The sequence below is a fragment of the Paroedura picta genome, chromosome 3 (assembly GCF_049243985.1).
Source record: "Paroedura picta isolate Pp20150507F chromosome 3, Ppicta_v3.0, whole genome shotgun sequence".
NCBI classification, from domain to species: Eukaryota; Metazoa; Chordata; class Lepidosauria; order Squamata; family Gekkonidae; genus Paroedura; species Paroedura picta.
Genome location: NC_135371.1, coordinates 58,359,395 through 58,380,121, shown reverse-complemented (window position 1 = coordinate 58,380,121; position 20,727 = coordinate 58,359,395). Strand labels below are relative to the sequence as shown.

The following is a 20,727-nucleotide window of genomic DNA, read 5'->3' as shown; positions in this document are numbered from 1 at the left end:
AGGCTGACCTGCATTGAGAAAAGGTTTGGACTAGATGGCCTGGGTGGCCCTTTCCCGCTCTATGATTCTAACCTTGCTTCATATAGGTACAGTGAAATGTTATTTTCATACAGAGAACAGGGAAAGCTCATGAGCCACTGAATACAGTAGATGGAAAGGCAATACCAGTCTTTGCCTTAGACATATACCTGACTGTATAAGGGAAACAATGGATATGATTGCTGACAATACTTGCCTGGACAGAGTAAGTAGAATAATTATAATCAGTAACCTCACATTTACATGAAGGTAGTGTGATGCAGTAAATAGTCCAATTTACTTCAGCTATTGACAGAGAAGGGGCTTCCTATTTAAAAGGAACTGACCATTTGATTTAGTTACCACAGATTAACTTTATGAAATATCCACAAAATAGCATATTTGTGGAGTCATGGTCATGTTTACTTTAAACTGGTACTTAAAAACAAGAGAGTTAATCAACTGGAATATCATTAACAGGTTTAAAGCCCAGGTTCTAGCCATTGGGACTATCATAAATGTAAGAATATTACAGAGAAACCAGCATGAATGTTATGTGGAAATAAAGTCTGAGAAGCTTCCCAAAAGGGAACAAGAACCTGATAACTACAGTAGCAAGATTTACATAGAATATCTTCTCTTTTGTAATACATTGTTAGTCATGAGCTTAGGATGCTTTCAGACAGCAGTTTTTACAAACAATTTCAGTGATTTTGCAACAGTTGAATCTTTCCAGCCCAAATGTATGGGGGGGGGGTATTGGGAACCACAGAAAGCAACAACTATTGTGTTCAACCATAACAGATACTTCTCACGTAGTGTATACCTCCTGAGTCATGTCTCAGTTTATAGCTACCTTCTGTGGCTGGAGTTCTCTTAGAAAAAGGGATCAATGTGGGTGTCTACTGTTATAAAGAATATATTGTTCAACACTGCCTATAGAAACCTTAAACGTTGAAGAAACTCACTTTGTCTAAGCCACTCTTCATTCTGGTCTTGGCAACTTTGAGCTCTTGTTTCTTTTTCCCTATCAAGGTAGTAAAGATGCTGAGCAGCTCCAGGTAGCTCTTTGGAGTGACATAATTATGTCTTCCTAGTTCTGCCAGATACAGTTTGCATTTCTGTGCTACACTCTGATGAATTTCAACACACATCTGAATCTGTTAGGAGCAGAAAGCAGAAGCTGACAGTTTCTTAACATTGCAGATAGTGGTAGAGCTTGATCGCAAAAAATACTTCACATGGAATGGGCAGGCATTAAAATATTCATATGGTTCCGAACTGAACGGTTTTCCAGTGGGATAAGAATCAGAGCACAGACATTTCAAATCTAACAGCATGAATCAAATTCTGATTGTAATGAATTCTAAACTCAATCCAAATGATGGATTCTCTAATCCAAACTCTAATCCAAATGATGGATATTTGCAACATGTTGGTACATATACTCATGCTTGTTATAAGACAGTCACCTACCATTCCTTCTATAACTTCAGGGGTGGCTTCAGGGTCTGGAATATCTTGAAAGAAGGAAGAGGCCACAGACTCCAGGGCTTCTGCAGGCCATTCATTAAACCAGTCAATAGTACAGCAGTTAACCAGAGATGGGAATTGTCTGAGTCGTGCACGGAACACTTCTCCAATAGGACTAGGAAAATCAGATGTGGTGAAGAACAGAGAATGCCACAGGAGCAACATTTGACTCAACCAGCCTGAATAACTCAGGGCCATTTCATTAGCAGCTGAGGTTATAATGAAAACATATAGAAGACCAACTTAAAATCTGCTCCATAACTATGTATCATGCCACTGGAGATGGGGACAATTAGCTCATCCAAGGGATGAATTTCAAAATCCACTCATTAAAAACCACATAGTAAGCATAGAAATGATGAGAATTTGAAAAAGAATATATGTGGAAAGAATTATTTTCTTTGCTGTTCTAATTCTTTCAAAAATGTTTTTTCTTATATTTATGCGATTATGTCAGAAAACAGTATGCCTAGAAATGTACTTTATACAAATTTTTTAAAAATGACATTTGGAGGTCCAGCTAAAGTCTTTGAAAAGCACCTAAATTGGGAGGGGGGCTATATTTGAACCCTGTGTCATATATGCCAGTCGACCAGAGCAACAGAAGTATATTCCCTCACATTTCTTTCTGCAATGAACATAGCCATAACAAACTTATAGAAAGCTTGTCAAGATGCAGATCTATACTGAAAACTTCATTTTCCAGCAACATAACAGAATACTATCTATCCAAAATGGGCGGTTCCATCCACCCACCCAGCAGCACTGAAAGGATCTAAGGAACAGTGAGGAATTTGGGGCAATAGAGGGCTGGTGCAGGTAGTACGGAGTTTTGGGGTAGGAGTGGGCAGCAGTCTGACCCTTCCTGTTGCACCTGCATTTTCTTAGTGGGGGATAGGTGGCTTGCCATTGCCTGCCTCTGGGTAATAGCGACCCTCTGGACTCCCTTGGTGGTCTCCCATCCCAGTCCTGACCAATGCAAACCCTATTTAGCTAGCTGAAGGAAACAACAGCTTCAGAAGGTGGGCTGAAAATTTAAAATGTACAGACTTTTCATCACTATGTTTTTCAAGACAGAAACAATCTGCTGCCTAGAATTTGCAGTTTCCTATTCCTCTTATAATCCCAGGAGTATAACTAATTAACTAAGAGCCTTTGCTTTATATGAATAACGGAGGCAGCAATGCCCCATGTGGTAAGGTGCTCTGGGAAAATTTGAATGAGTGGCACGGAGGTCTTGTACTGATTCTAGGTAATCTCAGAACAAATATCTGCATCATGAGATCATCCATGGCAGAAAAGAGAGTTCTTTCTAGCTTGGTAGGTTCCCTACCACGCTTGATTTGGCATGCTAGCTCATACCTCATGCATAGGACTGTGTGGATATTGCTGCGCACCCTCCCTGTGTATGCAGCCATCAGGTTGGCCTTAGTAGGCTGAAGCCCCTGGTCCTGAACAATGGGCTTCATAGTTGTCATAATCTGGTCCTGTTCATCCGGGGCATACAGGTTGGGAATGTCCCCTGAATTCAACAGGTTGTTGATATCTTCAAGAAAGGACTCATTTTTAATCTAAACAGAAATGTTTAAAAAAATGGTTCAATTAATAAAAAGACTGCTGTGGCTATTTCATCAATAGATTGTCAACTTAATGGTTGAAACTCAAACAGGGGATGGTGAAACAGTCTCCTACAGCCAGGAAAAACATGATTTGTAGATAAAAACAAGAAATCCCTTCCTCAATACGAACGGCTAAAGATGGCCAAGTATTAATTCAAGAGGAAAAACGAAACACTAGAGAACAGGGAAATTGGACCTTTTATACCCCTTAGCGGTAATAGTCTTTAGTGAGAGACTGTGGTTGAAAAAATATCTGAAAGGTTTATTCCCTTTCCTGTAGGGTTGCAGGCTGTTGACTTCATCTGACACACACACACACTCTCAATATCCTTAACTAAGATAGATATTCAACAGGGGATAAAAACAAAGAGAGAAATGGTATGTAAACAATGATCAATTCTACTGTAGTAACTGGAATGACATTTGCCTAGGAGAGCTCACAGTATAAAAGCCCTACTTTGTTGCTGCAAAGATTACATTGATGTTTGAAATCCAGTCAAGATGTCTTTTCTGGTATTCCATTTTTAGGGCAATAAATGCACATTTGCTCTTTATAATACATTTCCCTAACCCAGATATACTATAAATGTCCCTGTACTCTTTTAGCATATCTATTAGGTATTGGTTGCCAATGACTTTTTTATTGCCCTCTCCAGTAATTGTGCCATTCTTTGGCTATATAATTTGTTCTTTGGCTATATAATTTGTTAAACATTTATTGGATGATATGACCATATGTATGGTCATGCCGACCTGCCCCCCTGCTCTAAATGGACTTGGAGAGGGTGGAAAAGGAAGGGGCCCCCAGCGGGCATCTACACAGTTATGCTTCCCAACCATATTCTGCACAATTGCACTGTTTCTGGAGTTTATTGAAGCCTCAAGAATGTTTCAGGGGGTTCTCAACAGTTAAAAAGTTAAGAAAGGCTGGTCTAGGATACTGAATCCAGAGGCAGGAAGCATAGATTCAAGTCCCTATTCAGCTATGAAGTTCACTGGGTGACCATGCACGAGTCAACAAGTCTCAGCTAACCCTGGGTTGTTAGGTGGCTGCTAAAACATTGTTCAGAGTGCCTTAGAAGGCTATGATACACCCACATTAATAATCATAAATTTATTTCCTTGACATATGTGCATACAACTGCACCCCAGTATGAGTTATCTTGTTGCAACAAGACTACCAGCCTCCCCACTAAACCATTACATAAAGAATGCTGAGCTAGGACTGAGCCTTGTGGAGTCAACACACAAAAGCTAAAAGCCAACATGGACTCTAATCTGGTGATCTAGGTTTGATTCCCTAGTCCTCTCACACATGCAGCCAGTGGGTGACCTTGGACTTCTCACAGTTCTCCTAGACCTGTTCTTGCACAGCAATTCTCTTAGCCTCACCTACCTCACAGGGTGTCTGTTGTGTGGAGAGGGAAAGGCATTTGTAAGTCACTTTGGGACTCCTTTGAGTAGTGAAAACCGGCCTATAAAAATCAGCTGTTCTTCTTCATCTCCTAAAAGCCAGCAGAGGATATCCCTGCTCATCTGGATAGGCTCTATATGCAAAGGTGCCTTGACATTCCTGCTTCTCAGCAAGTGCTCAAATATTAAAATTTACAAGCCTCCTAGAATTGAGGTTTGCAAACTCTGGTCAATCAGTGAAATAATCTTGACAATTAGAAATGTCACTCAAATAACAGATTTTACTGAGGAAGAAATTTCTTTCACATTTTTCAACAACAGCAGTGACCATGTCAAGACAAATCTGACTAACATTAATTCAAAGAATTAGCTAAGCAGCACATGAAGAAAATGTGACCTTTGATTACCTGTGTATCTGTGAACAGAAATGTAATGGACAAACTGTGCAGGCCAGCCTTCAACATGATCTTTTTGATATCTTCTCGCCACTCAGGAATGCCATAGTTCTTAGAAAGTTCAATCTGGAAACATTCGTAATCAGCACTAAAAAGGACAAGGTCAGAATCAGGGCTTGATCTGCAATTTAAAGATGCACTATATATGCAGAAAGGAACAGACACACAGCAATGAGTTTTGTTCTGTGCCTTGGACAATGTCGTTCTGGCTACTAATACTTGTTTTAAAATTAAGCAATGGCTTTTGTTTCTGGTAGTAAAAACTGTGGTGGTGAAGTCATCAAAAGAATATATTTGAACATGTTCCAGGTATGCATGTTTCTCCTCTGTGTATACATCATTGGATCATAGCCAAAGATTTGTATGTTCATTAAATCTTTAATAAATATATATATTAACAATAAAACAGGGGAAAGTTTCTAACATATGGCAACTCTGTGAATTAATAACTTCCAGAATGTTCTATCATTAACAGCTTGGCTCAAGTCTTGCAAACCAAAGGGAATGGCTTCCTTTATTGAGTCTACCCATCCTATGTTGGGTCTTCCACTTTTCCTGCTGCCTTCCAATTTTTCTAGCATTCTTGTCTTTTCTAGTAAGTCTTGTCTTTTCATGATGTAACCGAAATAAGAGCCTAGAGATGAGTCATTTTAGGTTCTAGGGAGAATTCAGGCTCAATTTGATTTAGAACACACATTTGTCTTTTTGGCAGTCCATGCTATCCACAAAGCTCCACTCCAACATCATACTTTACACGAAGGAATTTTCTTCCTATCAGCTTTCTTCATTGCCCAATGTTCACATCTAATAATAGTAGTAGTAGTAGTAGTAGTAGTAGTAGTAGTAGTAGTAGTAGTAGTAGTAATAATAATAATAATAATAATAATTGTATATTCTTATAGCCCACCCTTCCCTAAACGGTTCTGGGTAGGTAACATCAGAAGTTGAAAATATTCAATTCCAATAAATTAATAAGCATTAAACCATAATCAGAGAAACCTGATTTAGGTTTTTAAATGAAATGAAATTAAAAGCTTTGCTGCAATTCAAATCTTACTGGGGGGGGGGGGCTTGGTCAGTGTTAGTGCCTATTTTTTTATATAAATGGTTCTCAATTAAGTTTTTAGTTAGGGAGGTCAGTTGATGTTAATTTTTCTGGCCTCAACCATAGGCCTGGCAGAACAGTTCCATCTTACAGGTCCTTTGGAATTGTTTAAAGTCCTGGAGGGCTCCAATTTCATTAGGTAGAGCATTCACCATGCTGGGGCCGAGGCTGAAAAGGCCAGTTTCACTTCTTTAGGGCCAGGGACCCTGAACAAATTCTGATCATTCGATTTTAGTGCTCGGGGGGGGGGCATATCTTGGTCTTCGGCAATGCTCCCTTACACTTAAGGATCTTTCCTCATTCCTTTATGGCTGCCTTTCCAAGTCACAATCTTCTTTCGAGTTCTTGGTTGCAGTCTCTGTCTTGGTTAATGACTGAGCCAAAGAATAAGAACTCTTTAATAATTTCAGTTTCTTCACTGTCAACCATAAACTTGTATAATTCCCCAGCAACTGTTACTTTTATCTTCTTGATGTTCAACTGTAATCTTGTTTTGGCAGTTTCTCCTTTAATTTTCAACAGTACTGATGGGAGCTGAATGGATTAACAGAGTGCACCCCGATACTGACTGCTAGCCTTGCATATGTGAACGAAACCCTGGCGTCTGCATGGATTAAGATATGGCAATAGCTCTGGTCAGTGTGTACTTTTCCGGGCAAACACAGAGGTGAGAGTCTGGCTGTGACAAGAGTGTGGAATGAAGGCTAGTGTGTAAACAAAATGTACTGAATAAAGCCTGGGGTCCGGAGAAGCCCCAGGAGAGAGACAGGCAGAAGATTCCTTTTCCTCCAGATACCTGTGCCGTGTGTCCTTTCGTCCCTACAAGTACTCATTTTGAGTCCTCAGTATTTTTTGCTCATCATGTGGTTGCAAATCTCAAATTATTAATTTCCCCCCAACTTTCACCACCTTCATCTTTAACCGCTCCTAGTGGAGTGGATTAAATATTTCGTTAAGGGCACCAAAGGTGGGCCCTGTCCATGATGAGGAAGGGTGCCCATAGGCCCCTTCCTCTGGAATGACAATTGGGCCCTCCGATTGTCAGTCCGGTGGCAAGGACCAATTGCGAGTTGAAGGGGTGTTATCTGGTAACAATTGTGAGCCCCCCTTCGTCCTCACCCGCAGCCGCCCACCCGCCGCCATAACTACCCTCACCTCCACCAGGCCTGGTCGCCACTTCACAGTGCGGCCGCGGCCTCGCTGCGCCGCTGCCACACTCAGAGACTCGACACGACCCCAGGTAGCCGCCAAGGAGACCGCAGGGCATCGACGAACCACCCCGCGCCGTGCTGCGCTGTCCCACACCCACATTGCCACCGCCGACTCCCGCGACCCGGCCAAGCCGGCCCGCGCCGCACAGCCCCACCCCCGCCCCTGCCCTGCCAACTCCTGGGCCCCGCTCACGCCCCGAACCACGGCTGCGCCCGACCAGTCGGCACCGCTGACTCCGAAGCCCTGCTAGCGCCTGCTGCATTAAGACTGCAGCGGGCTTATTTACTAGTCTAAATATAATCCAGCTTTCCAGAGCGTACCATGTTTCAAATAAAGTAGGAAAGACAGGTATGAATTAAACATGATAATCTCATATTTAAGCAGAAGGAAGCAAGGAGCTCATTCACAAATGATGTGTAATACCCTGTGTGTGTAGGAGGAACAGGGCTGCATCTGTCTGCCTTCTCCTGCCCACTGGTTCTCTCTCTGGGGTTGTCTCATAGCCATGCATTGCACATAATAGGGCATATATGCAGAGTATAATAACAACAACAACAACATTATTTATTTTTACAGTCGACTCCAAATTATTTTACAACCATCTCTTAGAATGTCAATGGAGGTGATTAGTTTATGATGGCAAACCAGTACTCTGTAATTGTGTGATTTTTCAGCTGAGAACCCAGCATTCCTCAATGTTAAATTCCTGGCTTCAACTATAGGCCTGATGGAATATTTCTGTTTTACAGGCCCTTCAGAACTACCGAAGGTCCCTGATCTCTCCAGGAAGAGTGTTCCACCAGGCCAGAGCCAGGACTGATGATAGATGAAGGTTGATATGCATGATAATAATATGCATATTAGATTTTATGAACACAGGCATAAGCTTGTTGCAATGAAATAATCTGATACATGGCTACCAGTAGGCTCAGGGGGTGGGGGATTCCACCCTTCCCACTGCACGTAAATTCTGCACAGCTGCTGAGTTGGCTACAGGCATAGGAGCATTGGTGGGAATGAGTTATGACGTCACCTCGATCTGTGGTGATTTCTGGCATTGGGAATGGATCCTTTTTGTGGGGAAAGGACATGCCAGTGTGCTTGCCTTCCCCATTTTGGGGACACCCTTGCAGGGTGTTGGGGGTGGAGCCACTCAAGTCACATGCCTAGCTCAGGGGCTACCAGCTTCCTTTTACCACTAGGTGACAAGGGAACAACATAGAGGCCAGCACCCATAAGGATCTTGGGTCTTGTCACTCCATAGTTTTACCCTCAGCAGGTGAGCTGGGGTGTGTATGTGTTATCAGGTAGCAGTGAGTTGTTAATGTTTGGATCCACCCCCTTACTGTGCCAGTGCTTCTTTTTATAATCACTAAGACTATGCTATATATTTTATCCAAACAGAGTTTCTGGGGCTTTCTTCCATCACATCATTGGCCTATCCTCCCAAGACCCACAAATATTGCCCTGACTCACCACGAGACATTCACTGTGGACTGGGAGGGGAGCAAAGCAATGGAAGCATGGCTTTCAGCCTTCTGCTACCTGAAGGCTGTGGGGCCAAGGCCAGCTACATGGATTGGTCTGCTGCATAAGCCAACATGGTTGGAGTGGGTTGGAGTGGTGCATTGCACAGTGCTTTAAAAAAATGTGCTCACCAGCTGCTGCACCCTCTCTTTGGATCTTCAGCTTTTTCCACTCTTTCCTCCATGTTGTGTGACAGGTTTGTTCTGGGTTGTTCATTATATTTTCCTGTATTGTTCTGCTGTTTTCTGCTATTGGATGGATCTTTTGTGTAGGAAGAGCATGCTAGCATGCTCATCTCCCCTGTTTTGTGAACCTCCCCTGTTTTGGGGGTAGAGCCACTCAAGCTGGCTTCCACCACTGGGTGGCAAGGGGACAATGTAGTTGTCAGTGCCCACATCATCTCGGGTTCATGGTTTTAACCCCCATCAGGAGGGATGGGGAAGAGGTGTTATCTGGTAACAAGTTGCTCAATGTTTGGATGTGTCACCATGCTGTACCAACGATCCTTTTGATTGTAATAACAGAGTTGTGGGCATATATTTTATCCAACCATGGTTTCTGGGATTTTGTTCTATTGAATCACTCTCGAATCCTCCTTAGACCCACAACAGCCAATGAAGAATAAAGTTGTTTTAAATGCCTTGGTTGTCCAAACAATCCCATCACAGTTTGCTAATTCAAAAATGTGTGGAGTCCATAACTTACATGTGAGATGCCAGCTTGGTGAGAGATTGCCTTCCACTGCCACCAACCCCCAAGAGAAGAGCATTGCCCAGTGCCTGGCGTAGAATACGAGTGATACGGCAAATATGCTCCATAGCATCCATGAAGAGTACTAGTTTCATCTTAGTGGTATTGATCTGATTATACTCCTCCATATACTCTTCGATAACATTTACAAGCTACAGCCAGAAAGAAAGAAAAGAAGAAGAAAGATAACAATCTGATATCATCCATGGAAAAGCCCCTCCATATAGTCCCAATAAATCCCAAAGGCAAGGAGAGGTTGTATAAAAAAATAAATGATTCAGGTAGGTAGTGATGGAGATCTGAGGTAGAAGAACAAAGCTGGATTCCAGTGGCATCTTTAAGACCAACAAAGTTTTATTCACAGTACCACTGCACTTAAACTTGTTATGTAAAAAAGAATGGTAATGATGGAAAGAATGTACACAGACCTCTGTTTCTAGATCAATTTGTTTTAGAAAAACTTAAAGCATAAACAGCTTGTTTTAATACATGTTTAGGGAGGTGCATTTTGATACACTTGGGGGGGGGGGATACTGGATATATTTGGGATTTTCCAGGAAGACTGAGAGCCAACTTTGCAGGCTCTCATGGTCCTTTTTCCCTCTCCTTTTTTGTTTCTCTTGGGGCTATTATGGACTTCCCTGCTGCTCTAAGTCTTGTAAATTTCAAAAGATTCCCTCCTCCTCCTTTGTGTTCCCTTTCTATTTTCTTGCTCAGAGCTTGAAAATCCCTTCTCCCCTTGCTTGGATTTCTTGAGACTGTGCTCTGAGATCAGTCCTTTTAAACTTGCAGTGTCACAGTGCTGCTGGTTCTACTGGGCCTACTGTATACTGAATTGGTTGTGCTGGGCTTGAAATAAGGTCTCCCTCTTCAGGATATACCGGGGGTCATCAGCCCTTGGTCTGCTACCTGGTACCGGGCCATGAAGGCCTCGCTACCAGGCCACCGGTGGCCGCGCCTGCCTCCCCCCCTCCCCGCAAAAAGAAGCTAGCCAGGCTGTGAGAAAAGCAGCCGCCAAAGCAGCTGCTTCACTCACGGCCTGGCTAGCTTCTCGCTCAGGGTTGGGTGTGGGAAGAGGCAGGTGCGGCAGCTGGTACACTGGGAGACACAAACGCACAAGCATGTTTGCGCGGAGCTGCCGCGCCTGTGTGGTGCCCGGGCCGCCGGCTTTCCCCCACCCCCGGAGGCGGTCCTCAAGGGGAAAAAGGTTGGGGACCGCTGGTATATACTATAGGGATTCTCTAATTTGACATTAGACCTCTTTTGCCTGCATTGCCACATTGTCACTGGATTCTGTGTCATCCCTTAAAAAACACATTTTTTTGTGCACATCACTATTAATGTTACAAACAAAATCATCATAGCTTTCACTGTGTAAATCTTAGCTGTGCTAACAGTGCAATAAATTACATCAGGATATCTGTTTGGCCATAGTATCACATTATAGACTTGGTTAAATTATTTAAATTATTTAATCTTCCAACCACAATCTATCTATCAGAGCAATGGGTATGACAAACATCTGCCTACCTAAAAGTTGGGTTAATTAATGGTTGTAATTCACTTCGTGATCATGAAAGAGACAGCCTGCTGTTATCATTATTATCCTTGACTATGTGGCAGTGAATGCAAAGTGCACTCTTCCTTATTAAAATCTTTATATTTCTACCCTTTGCTTAATTAACATTTCCTCAGTACGCACAGTATCTTACCAGTTGGGAGTTATGCAGGAAGGGTAATTACTTGCAAAGGTCAGCTGTAAAGATTTTAATGGCATCCACTGCAGCACTATAAACATAAAACTAGTTTCCTTTCTTAGTTTATTGCATTTTCCATATCTAACTGTTATGCTCAAGTCAGAGGCTTGTATAGCAGATTCCCAACTGTTCTTTATGACTTGCCTGAACACCAAAGGAAGCAGGGGGCATTCACAGAAAGCAGCATCTGAATCTGCCTTGTCTTCTTCCATCCAGGTTCATCTATCATTCTCAGCATGATTCTAGAGCTTAGTCTATTCTTCACCTTTTTGCACTGGAAACATTAACTGCAGCTAATGTCAGCCTAGAATGTTAACCCCACATAGTAAAGATATTCTGGAAACATACCGCAAGAAACCCTTTGCTTTTAATCTTAACTCATGTTAAGATAAACAATAAGAATAATTAAGGACAACAAGGTCACAGAAATGAAGGCATGTCATACCTTTTCTTTGTCTTCTATTGGTTCATATAACTTCACATCAGAACCTGGTGTCATGAAATCTCCATACAGAAGAGGCTGGTAAGGAACAACTTCATCAAAGGTGGTTTCCCATTCCAGCACCATGGACTTCATCAAGTCATCAAACCAAGTTCGGTCCTCCTCATTAACCAGGCGGTCACGGAAAACACGACATGTCTCATGACACCACAGTCTCAGCAGTGGCAGTTTGTCCTGGCAAAGAGTTCCAATAGTAGCCTTAAACATTATTGGTAGTCAAATGACCCTAAATAATTTGGTTATCTGCCATTTCTGGAGGTAAGAAAAAATGGGATTTTATAACTTTCCCCCTAACTCCTCCTCATTTAAAATAAAAACTAGAACTCTGTACAGGAGTTTAAAACACACACACACAACTATAAACCACAGTGTACCTCCACCCAAAAAAAGAGATGTAATTAGAATGTTATCTCTTGTTATCTCTCTGGAAAAAGTACTGAGGTAGCTCCCAGAGAATATTGTCATGTATGCAGCAGTCCATGAGCAAGAAGCCCTCTCTGCGTATTTGTGGCAAGTGAAAACAAGTGTATATTTACACATGTGCAAGGCATAACACAAAATATTTCTTCAAATACAAATTAAAGAAAGTCATGTGATATATCCATCAAACATTCCATTGCTCCCAATGCATATTATTACTATACGTTGTATCAAACTCCTGCTGTATTTCTTTCACATGCAGACTTACATAAAGTGCATATTCCTTTCCACTCATTCATCACTAGATCAAGGCCACTGATTCTACCTCCTAGAAGTCTGTCCTAACCCTGATACTGTAGGCATTGTCTTTTCCAAATTCCCTCTCATCTTTCTGTTCTACTATATATTTCTGGTAAGGCCTTGGAGGAGGAGTATGTCTCATGGCTTACTTGGCATTTAACACCCACTCAGGGTGGCTGTCCCGCCCCTGAGTGCATCCTTCTCCAACCGGCTTGCCTGTCTGTCCAGCAGCCAGCTAATCGCCTTCCATCCCCCACCCCTAACCACCTTCTCCTCCTTCCAATCCCCCCCCCCCCCAATGCTTGGAGGCTACAGATCCCTGCCATTTGAGAGATGACTCTGTCAGTGAATTCCCTCCAGCCTGCAGCCTTTCCGGATCCTGGGGGAGATGGAGAGGCCATTCACAGAGTTCTTCTACCACCCCAATCTAGTGCCCGTTGTATTCCTTAATGCAACAGGCTTTGCCCTTAGTTTCAATATAATGCTTATAAAACCAAAACAAGGTACCAAAAACAAAAAAGGAAAAACAAGAAGTAGAACTCGGTGGTTGTATAAAGAGAAGTTATTCCATTGTTAGAGCCACTGAAGGCAGGAAAAACTATTCACATATGCTACCTAGAAATATGGAGAATTCAGCTGCAATCCATATGGAAGACATGTTGCTTGTATGGGATGCATCAAACAAAAAGAAAGGATAACTACTTGGAGAGTTCTATGCAATTTATATTCTTTTTGAACCTGAATACACTGAGAAATGTCACCTGCAGTGTTGTATGGTAAACACTCACCGTGATTTTGGCAGGTTCTGCCATAAGCATTCCCTGGAAAACTTTGGAGAGATCCCTCAAATTAAATGTATAATGAGACTTTGCTGGAGTGGGCAACAATTGTGATGTAACAGTTGAATATACTTGTATGGTAGCATCAACAAGTGGTTCATTCAGGTGCTCCACAGCAAGGCATCCAGCTTAAGAAAACAGCAAATAGAGGCTGATCAGAATTGTAGTGAAAACTTTCATCTAAGACAGATCGCATCTTAATGGGCACACTGGTTCAAGAAATAATACAACAATTAAGCAGAATAGGGGACAATGAGTTCTGTAAAAGTAGCAAACCTGCTCCAGAGCTGATATGTCTCAGCTCCAGTGACAAAGCACCTGGAATGAGGGAATAAACAGGCAATTTAGCAGACCTGTGAATTCAGCAGCAAGGTGAGGAAGTCAAGACATTAATATCCCCATGTCTCTAATACGGTAAGCAGACTTTCCACAAACAAATCCAAGTTAATAGGTAATTTATAAAAAGGGGGATACACAATAACAATGGAAGAATGGCAGCAGGGGATTGGGGGTTATCTGGCATATTGCACTGAGTGCAGCATGTATGTATCTGCCAACAGAAGCCATGGGTGTGTGCTTAGTACAAGGAGCACTAAGGGAACACAGAGAATGAGTTTGCATTCTCAACATCAAGGTGGATGATCTGGAGAAGCAGAAAGTCAGGTAGGAACAAGGATAAGAATCTTGGGAACTTGATAGGTGTGTCCCACTCCAAGTATGACAGGGCACCATGAAAGGGTGAATGTTCTCTCAGAAGGAACCTTTCTACAGTTGGTGAGCAGCTTTTATTTATTTATTTGTTAGATTTATTCCTTGCTGGTATTGGAGGACCATCTCACAGTGGATTACATAGATAATGTAGAATATTATGAAGAACATTGTATCTGAAGAACTGTGCTGTCCTTGAAAAAACTTTGTTGGGCTTAAAGGTGCTACTGGACTCAAAAATCATTCAGCTTTTGATAAAGTTCCTCATCAAAGGCTCCTAGGTAAACTGTGTAGTTATGGGATAAGAGAACAAGTCCTCTTGTGGATTAAAAATGGATTAATTAAGAAGAGAGTGAATATAAATGGTCAGTATTCACAGTGGAGGGTGGTAAGCAGTGGGGTACCACAGGACTTGGTACTAGGTGCTTTTTAACTTGTTCATTAATGATTTGGAGTTGGGAGTAAGCATTGAAGTGACTAATTTTGCAGATGCCACTAAATTGGTCAGGGTGGTATAAGCCAGGGAGAACTGTCAGGCGCTCCAGAGAGATGATTTGAGGCTTTGTGAGAGGGCATCCAAATGCCAAACAAGGTTCAATATGGGTATATGAAAAGTAATGCACAATGGAGCCAAAAAATCTAACCATAAATGCATGTTGATGGGGTATGAACTGGAGGAGATTGATCAGGAGAGAGATCTTGTCTGATGGCAATAAAAAAAGGCAAATGCTATTGTGGGAATTATTAGGAAGGGAACTGAGAACGAATCAGCCAGTATTATAATGCCCCTGTATAAATCGATGGCGTAGCCTCGTTTGGAATAGTGTGTTCAGTTCTGGTCACCAGACATAGCATTGGAAAAAGTGCAGAAAAGAACAACCAAAACGATTAAGGGAATGGAACACTTTGTCTATGAAGAAAAGTTAAAGAAGTTAGGTCTCTTTAGCTTGGAAAAATGACAAATGATGAGTGACATGGTAGAGGTTTACAAAATTATGCATGAGATACAGAAAAATAAGTGCCTTTCACCCTTTCTCACAATACAAGAACTTATGGGCACTTAATGAAATTAATTAACAGTAGGTTTAGAACAGATAAAAGGAAGTACTTCTTCACCCAGAGAAATTAACACATGGCATTCGCTGGTACAGGAAGTGGTGGTGGCTACAAGCATAGACATCTTCAAGGGGAGATTGGATAAACATATGGAGCAGAGGTCCATTAGTACCTATTAGCCACAAGGTATAGATCAGCCTTTTTCAACCTTTTGACCATGGTGGAACCCTGGAAGTGATGACATCTCCCTTCAGAGATGTGGGCATGGAAGTAAGATGTGGAAACCAGCCAATCAATCAATAATCATTTACCATTTCTACTGTGAAGAAAGAGACTAGGACTGTAGAGCAGCTGGGGAAGTGGGCTCCAGGGATGTCAGCAACCATCTGAACTTCTGGGAAAGGCTGCGTAACCATGGAACCCTGGTTGGGAATCCCTGGTGTAGATGGAACACTATGTCTGGGGCAGCGATGCTCTGGATTTTTGGTGCTTGAGGAGGAGAGATCAATGCGAGGGCTTCTGGCCCAGCTGGTGGACCTCCTGATGGCACCTGGGTTTTGGTCAGTATGACACAGTGTGTTGGACTGGATGGCCATTGGCCTCACCCAACATGGCTTCTCTTACATTCTTATATTCTTAAGGCATGGTTTCTTCTAATGTATCATTCAAATTATTAACTTTTAACAAATGTTAATTCCATATTCTAGATAAGTAGCAAATAGCAGTGTCTTATGGCACCTTAGATTGACAAGTTCTTTTGAGCCAGAGCCCACTTTCATATGTTACACAAAGTGGATTCTGCTCAGAACCTACTGTCACAATGTTAAGAGACAGAATTTTATCTTAATTTAGGCCACACAATCATGATTGCCAAATAATGAGAAAAGTATGTGATTTTTCAACTCTTCTCAAATTTCACTGAAGAATTGCAGCTTTAAGTACTTCATTTATTGTGAGAAAATAACAGAGGATAAATATAAATATTAAAAAATTAATATTGAATATTTATTTATATACTTCCCTATCCGGGTTGGTTCAGGGTGGTTGGCAACAGCTTAAAAACAATTCACAGTAAAAACTACTTAATGTTAGTATAAAAACTGTATTTGATTTGTAATTTAACCTTGTGAGGATTTCGCAGAGCTTGGAGGGATTTCCTGTCTGTGGATGAACTTTCAAATAGGGAGGCCAGCATTTCATGGTGTTATGACCTGGCTTCAACCATAGGCCTTGTGGAACAGCTCTGTTTTGCAGGCCCCCTGGAATAGTTTAAGATTCTAGAGGACCCTGATCTCTTCAGGCAGAGTGTTCCACAAGGCAGGAGCCAGGGCCAAAAAAAACTGGCCCTGAGAGAGGCCAGTTTGATTTCTTTGGGGCTAGGGATCCTAAACAAGTTTTGACTGCCTGATCTTCATGTTCTTTGAAGGGTATAAGGTAGGAGGTGGTCCCAGTTACAGGAGCCCTGGACTGTTTAGGGCTTTCAATTTAAGACTTTGGAACTGATTCTTTCTTCAATCTGGAGCCAGTGAAGATGGGAGAGCACAAGTGTAATATGTGCTCTCCGTGGGGCTTTTGTAAGAATCCGAGCTGTTGCATTCTGAACCAGTTGAAGTTTCCAGAACATCTTCAAGGGCATCCTTGCACAGAGCGAGTTACCTTGCTGCCCAATGGTGATGGTGAGGCAACCCCACCGCATCCTCCGCTCCCATGCAGCATGCATACAGTGACACCCCCTGCAAGCTGGACTCTGCTGGCCACAGCATGCACACATTCTTCTAATCTGCAAAACTACACATTCTTGCCACCCATCTCCCAACTCCCACCTCATTTGCCACCAGGCCACCACACCCCCCATGAAACACCCCTTCATCCCCATGCCCTTCCCTTCCTCTTCCCACCCCCAAGCTCTAGTGCCCATTGTATTCCTGGATACAATGGGCTTTACCCCTAGTAAAAAATTCTGAGCAATAAAACTTAGCTTAAAAAGAAAGTGCCAGACAAATTCATATGAATAATTAGCTACAGGCAGCTAAGAATAATGTTCTATGTTATAAGAAAGGCTGAGCCTTTTAAAATGATCCTTGTTAAACCACTTTTCAGTCAATGAGTTTCACAATTTTGGTAACTAAATGTGTACTGACACAATTTAATTAGAGCAGTTCGACACTTTATACAGTACATGTATTTCTTTGGTGCATATTGGTATTACACTATTTTTTCCACAGCACACCTCAAGTGGGGATGACATATCTGTGTGTGTGTGTTTGTGTGTGTAGTCTATGGCCCCATTACGGACAAACGGACTAACGAACTGAATAAGATTAATACCAAATCCTGGGGGGGGGGGATTGCCATAAATATCCCATCTGCAGGGGGGAGGGAAGAAGGCACAAACAGACATTCTCAGAAGGGGGAAGGGAAATCCAACGGACTAACCGAGCTGACTAAGGTTGATGCCTATTTCAAAGGGGAGGGAAATTAGAAATTAAGCAGGAAGAATTTAGGCGGGAAGAAAAAAAAGCGGGAAGAATTTAGGCGGGAAAAACTGTACAGACAGAAAACGGAGGGGAGGGGGAGAATAAGAGGAAAACTTCAAACAAACTAAGAGAAGAATCAAGTGGAAACATTGTGGTGTGCACAGAAAAGGGGAGGGGAAGAAAGAGGGGGGGAGGGAAAGAGCAGGAGTGGTGGGGGGGAATAGAAAAAGGAGAAAAAAATTTTTAAAAGGGAGGGAAAGAGACAACAATCTATGCACAGGAATTATAAAAAAGGGAGAAGAATTAACCCCCAACCCTCAACCTAACGACAACCCATCTGACCATTGACTGACCCCAAATTAAATTAACACCTTACCCATCTACCCATCCGAACAATTATCATCAACTGATCTACCACAACCCCACCATCAATTTAACTATCCCAAACCCACCCAAAACAATTAATTCCACCAATTAATCAACCACATCCTAAAATTGAACCACCCAAACCCACCCCAAAACAATCAATTCTACCAAACAATCAATTCTATCAACTAATTGAACTACCCAACTATCGCCTGAACTACCCAAGCCACCCCAAATCAATCAACTCCACCAACCAATTGAACTACCCAACTACCAACTGAACCACCCAAACCCACCCCAATCAACCAATTCTAACAACTAATTAATTCAGACCATACCTAACAACCCACCCTCCACTTGCCAAACAACGCTAACTGTCCAACCCAATTCCACCCAACCCACAAACATCCAGTCCCAAATCACAACATGAAATAACACAGAGGCCACACATACACCACACACCCTGGACTGGGCAACCCTGAGGTGCCGCAACAGGCGATCGGGGCTACCCCTCCAGATACACATCCTACACATAGCACATAACTGTCACAATTGGAACTGGGAAGTCCTGAGAGGCTATAAATAGCGATTGGGACCAACCTTCCACAGATACACAAAACCCTACACCTACATTAGAAACCAGCAATAAGCACAGAACCAGGGTGGGCAACAACCCTAGCTAAACCGCAAAACCAAGAACTAAAACCAACAGTGTCCATGGAGCCCATCATATTTGAAAGAACGGAGGAAGGGGAGAAAGCGGGGGCCCTGAAAGGGTCAGGGATCCCAACAATAAGGGGCAGAGGCAGAGACAGCGGATGGCGGCGACCATGGGGCCCGGAAATCAACCATACACGGGCCCCCTCCAGACTCCGCCCCATCCCTCGCGACACTAGGGTGGAGGCAAAGGTGAATAACCCGCCTCTGACACTGGTGCTGTGCAACGCCAGGTCAATAAACAACAAAACCTCTACCCTGCAAAACTATTTTGCAGAGCAAAGAGTGGACCTGGCGTTCGTGACAGAAACCTGGACCAGGAAAGGCGAAACAGTCGCCCTCAAAGATCTAGCCCCTGCCGGGTTTTCTGTCCTCCACCAGTCCCGGACAGCGGGGCGGGGAGGAGGGGTGGCAATCCTGATCCGAGAGGCTTTCTCCTTCAGGGCCCTTCCTGCGCCATCAATACCAGGCATTGAATGTGTTGGCCTCGGATGGGGATCAACCGAGAGCGTGGCCATTTGGTTAGTGTACCGCGCGCCCAATGCACCACCAGATGCCCTGCCTGCCCTGCTAGAGGCGGTGGCGGCCTGGACGCTACAGTTTCCCAGTCTATTAGTCCTGGGGGACTTTAACGTCCATGCTGAGCTGCCGTCTTCTAGAACTGGGCAGGACCTAGTGTCAACCATGGCGACACTAGGGCTCTCGCAGTTTGTTGTTGGCCCCACCCACCAAGCAGGTCACACCCTGGATCTTATTTTCGGCGTAGGTCTGAATGTGGATCTGGTCACGGCAACTGCCGTGCCATGGTCAGACCACTATGCCCTGAAGGCTCGGCTATGGCTACCACTCCCACCTCAGTTGGGCGCCGAGCAAATTTTAGCTCGCCCGCGGAGACTTATGGATCCAATTGGATTCCTGAATGCTCTGCGGGAGCCAATGCCTCCTGGCACTTCTCTCAATGGCCTGGTCAGCGACTGGCATGACAGACTGCTGACTGCCATTGATGAGATAGCCCCCCGACGCCCTCTCCGGCCCCGTCTCAAGCGGGCCCCCTGGTACACCGAGGAGCTTCGCAACAAGAAACGGGAACTGAGACGGCTAGAGCGAGTTTGGAGGAAGACTCGTGACGAAGCCTCGAGAACATCTTATAGAATGCAGATGAAGGCCTATGAGATGGCGGTGAAGTCAGTGAAACGCAATTTTTACTCGGCTACCATCGCATCCGCAGACTCACGCCCGGCTCAATTGTTTAAGGTAGTTCGGTCTCTTACTGCCCTGGCTGAAGGGCAACAAAACAGTAGCAAATTGGATATCAGCTGTGAGGCATTTGCGAGTCATTTTGCGGATAAAATCTCGACACTCCGCCATGACCTCCCTCCAACCTTAGATACAGAAAGTGAACTAGAGGCCCCTTGGCCGTCTTTGGAGAATACCTTGAGTAACTTCAGACGACTCACGCTGACCGAAGTGGACAGGATACTAGCAACAGCGAGGCCAACCACATGCCCACTAGACCCTTGCCCATCCTGGCTCCTAAGAACAGCGGACATAAGGATAAAGGGCCCCCTCCGGGAGATAATCAATCTATCTCTCACAACGGGAGAATTCCCGGAGGGACTGAAAGAGGCTGTGGTACGCCCACTGCTGAAAAAAACATCCTTAGACCCGCGAGAGCCCAACAACTATCGACCCGTCTCGCATTTAGCGTTTCTGGGGAAGATGATTGAAAGGGCTGTCGCAAACCAACTAACAGAGTACCTGGAAGAAGCTTCGGTCCTAGACCCATCCCAGTCAGGCTTCCGGCCTGGCCATGGGGTAGAGACAGCGCTAGTCGCCCTGACGGATGACCTCCGTCGCCAGTTGGACCGAGGCGGGTCGGCACTGCTGATATTACTAGACCTCTCAGCAGCGTTCGACACAGTCGATCATGAGCTTCTAGCTCGCCGCCTCACC

At 43.6% G+C, this 20,727-nt stretch overlaps 1 protein-coding gene across 7 annotated transcripts in view; it reads right to left on the bottom strand.

The window, feature by feature from the left end:
• The window catches only part of DNAH1 (dynein axonemal heavy chain 1), a 236,653-nt gene that overhangs the window by 67,424 nt on the left and 148,502 nt on the right, over window positions 1-20,727 (bottom strand). For all 7 annotated transcript variants that reach the window (XR_013229078.1, XM_077325858.1, XM_077325859.1 and 4 more), the window contains 7 exons: window positions 13,400-13,578; window positions 11,835-12,065; window positions 9,588-9,784; window positions 4,991-5,126; window positions 2,914-3,122; window positions 1,495-1,666; window positions 987-1,178 (listed from right to left, as the gene is read on the bottom strand). Coding sequence is in view for 6 of the 7 variants with exons in the window: in XM_077325858.1 (XP_077181973.1) it covers window positions 987-1,178; window positions 1,495-1,666; window positions 2,914-3,122; window positions 4,991-5,126; window positions 9,588-9,784; window positions 11,835-12,065; window positions 13,400-13,578 (1,316 nt within the window). In the remaining variant the exon portion in view is untranslated. The remainder of the gene's footprint in view (window positions 1-986; window positions 1,179-1,494; window positions 1,667-2,913; window positions 3,123-4,990; window positions 5,127-9,587; window positions 9,785-11,834; window positions 12,066-13,399; window positions 13,579-20,727) is intronic.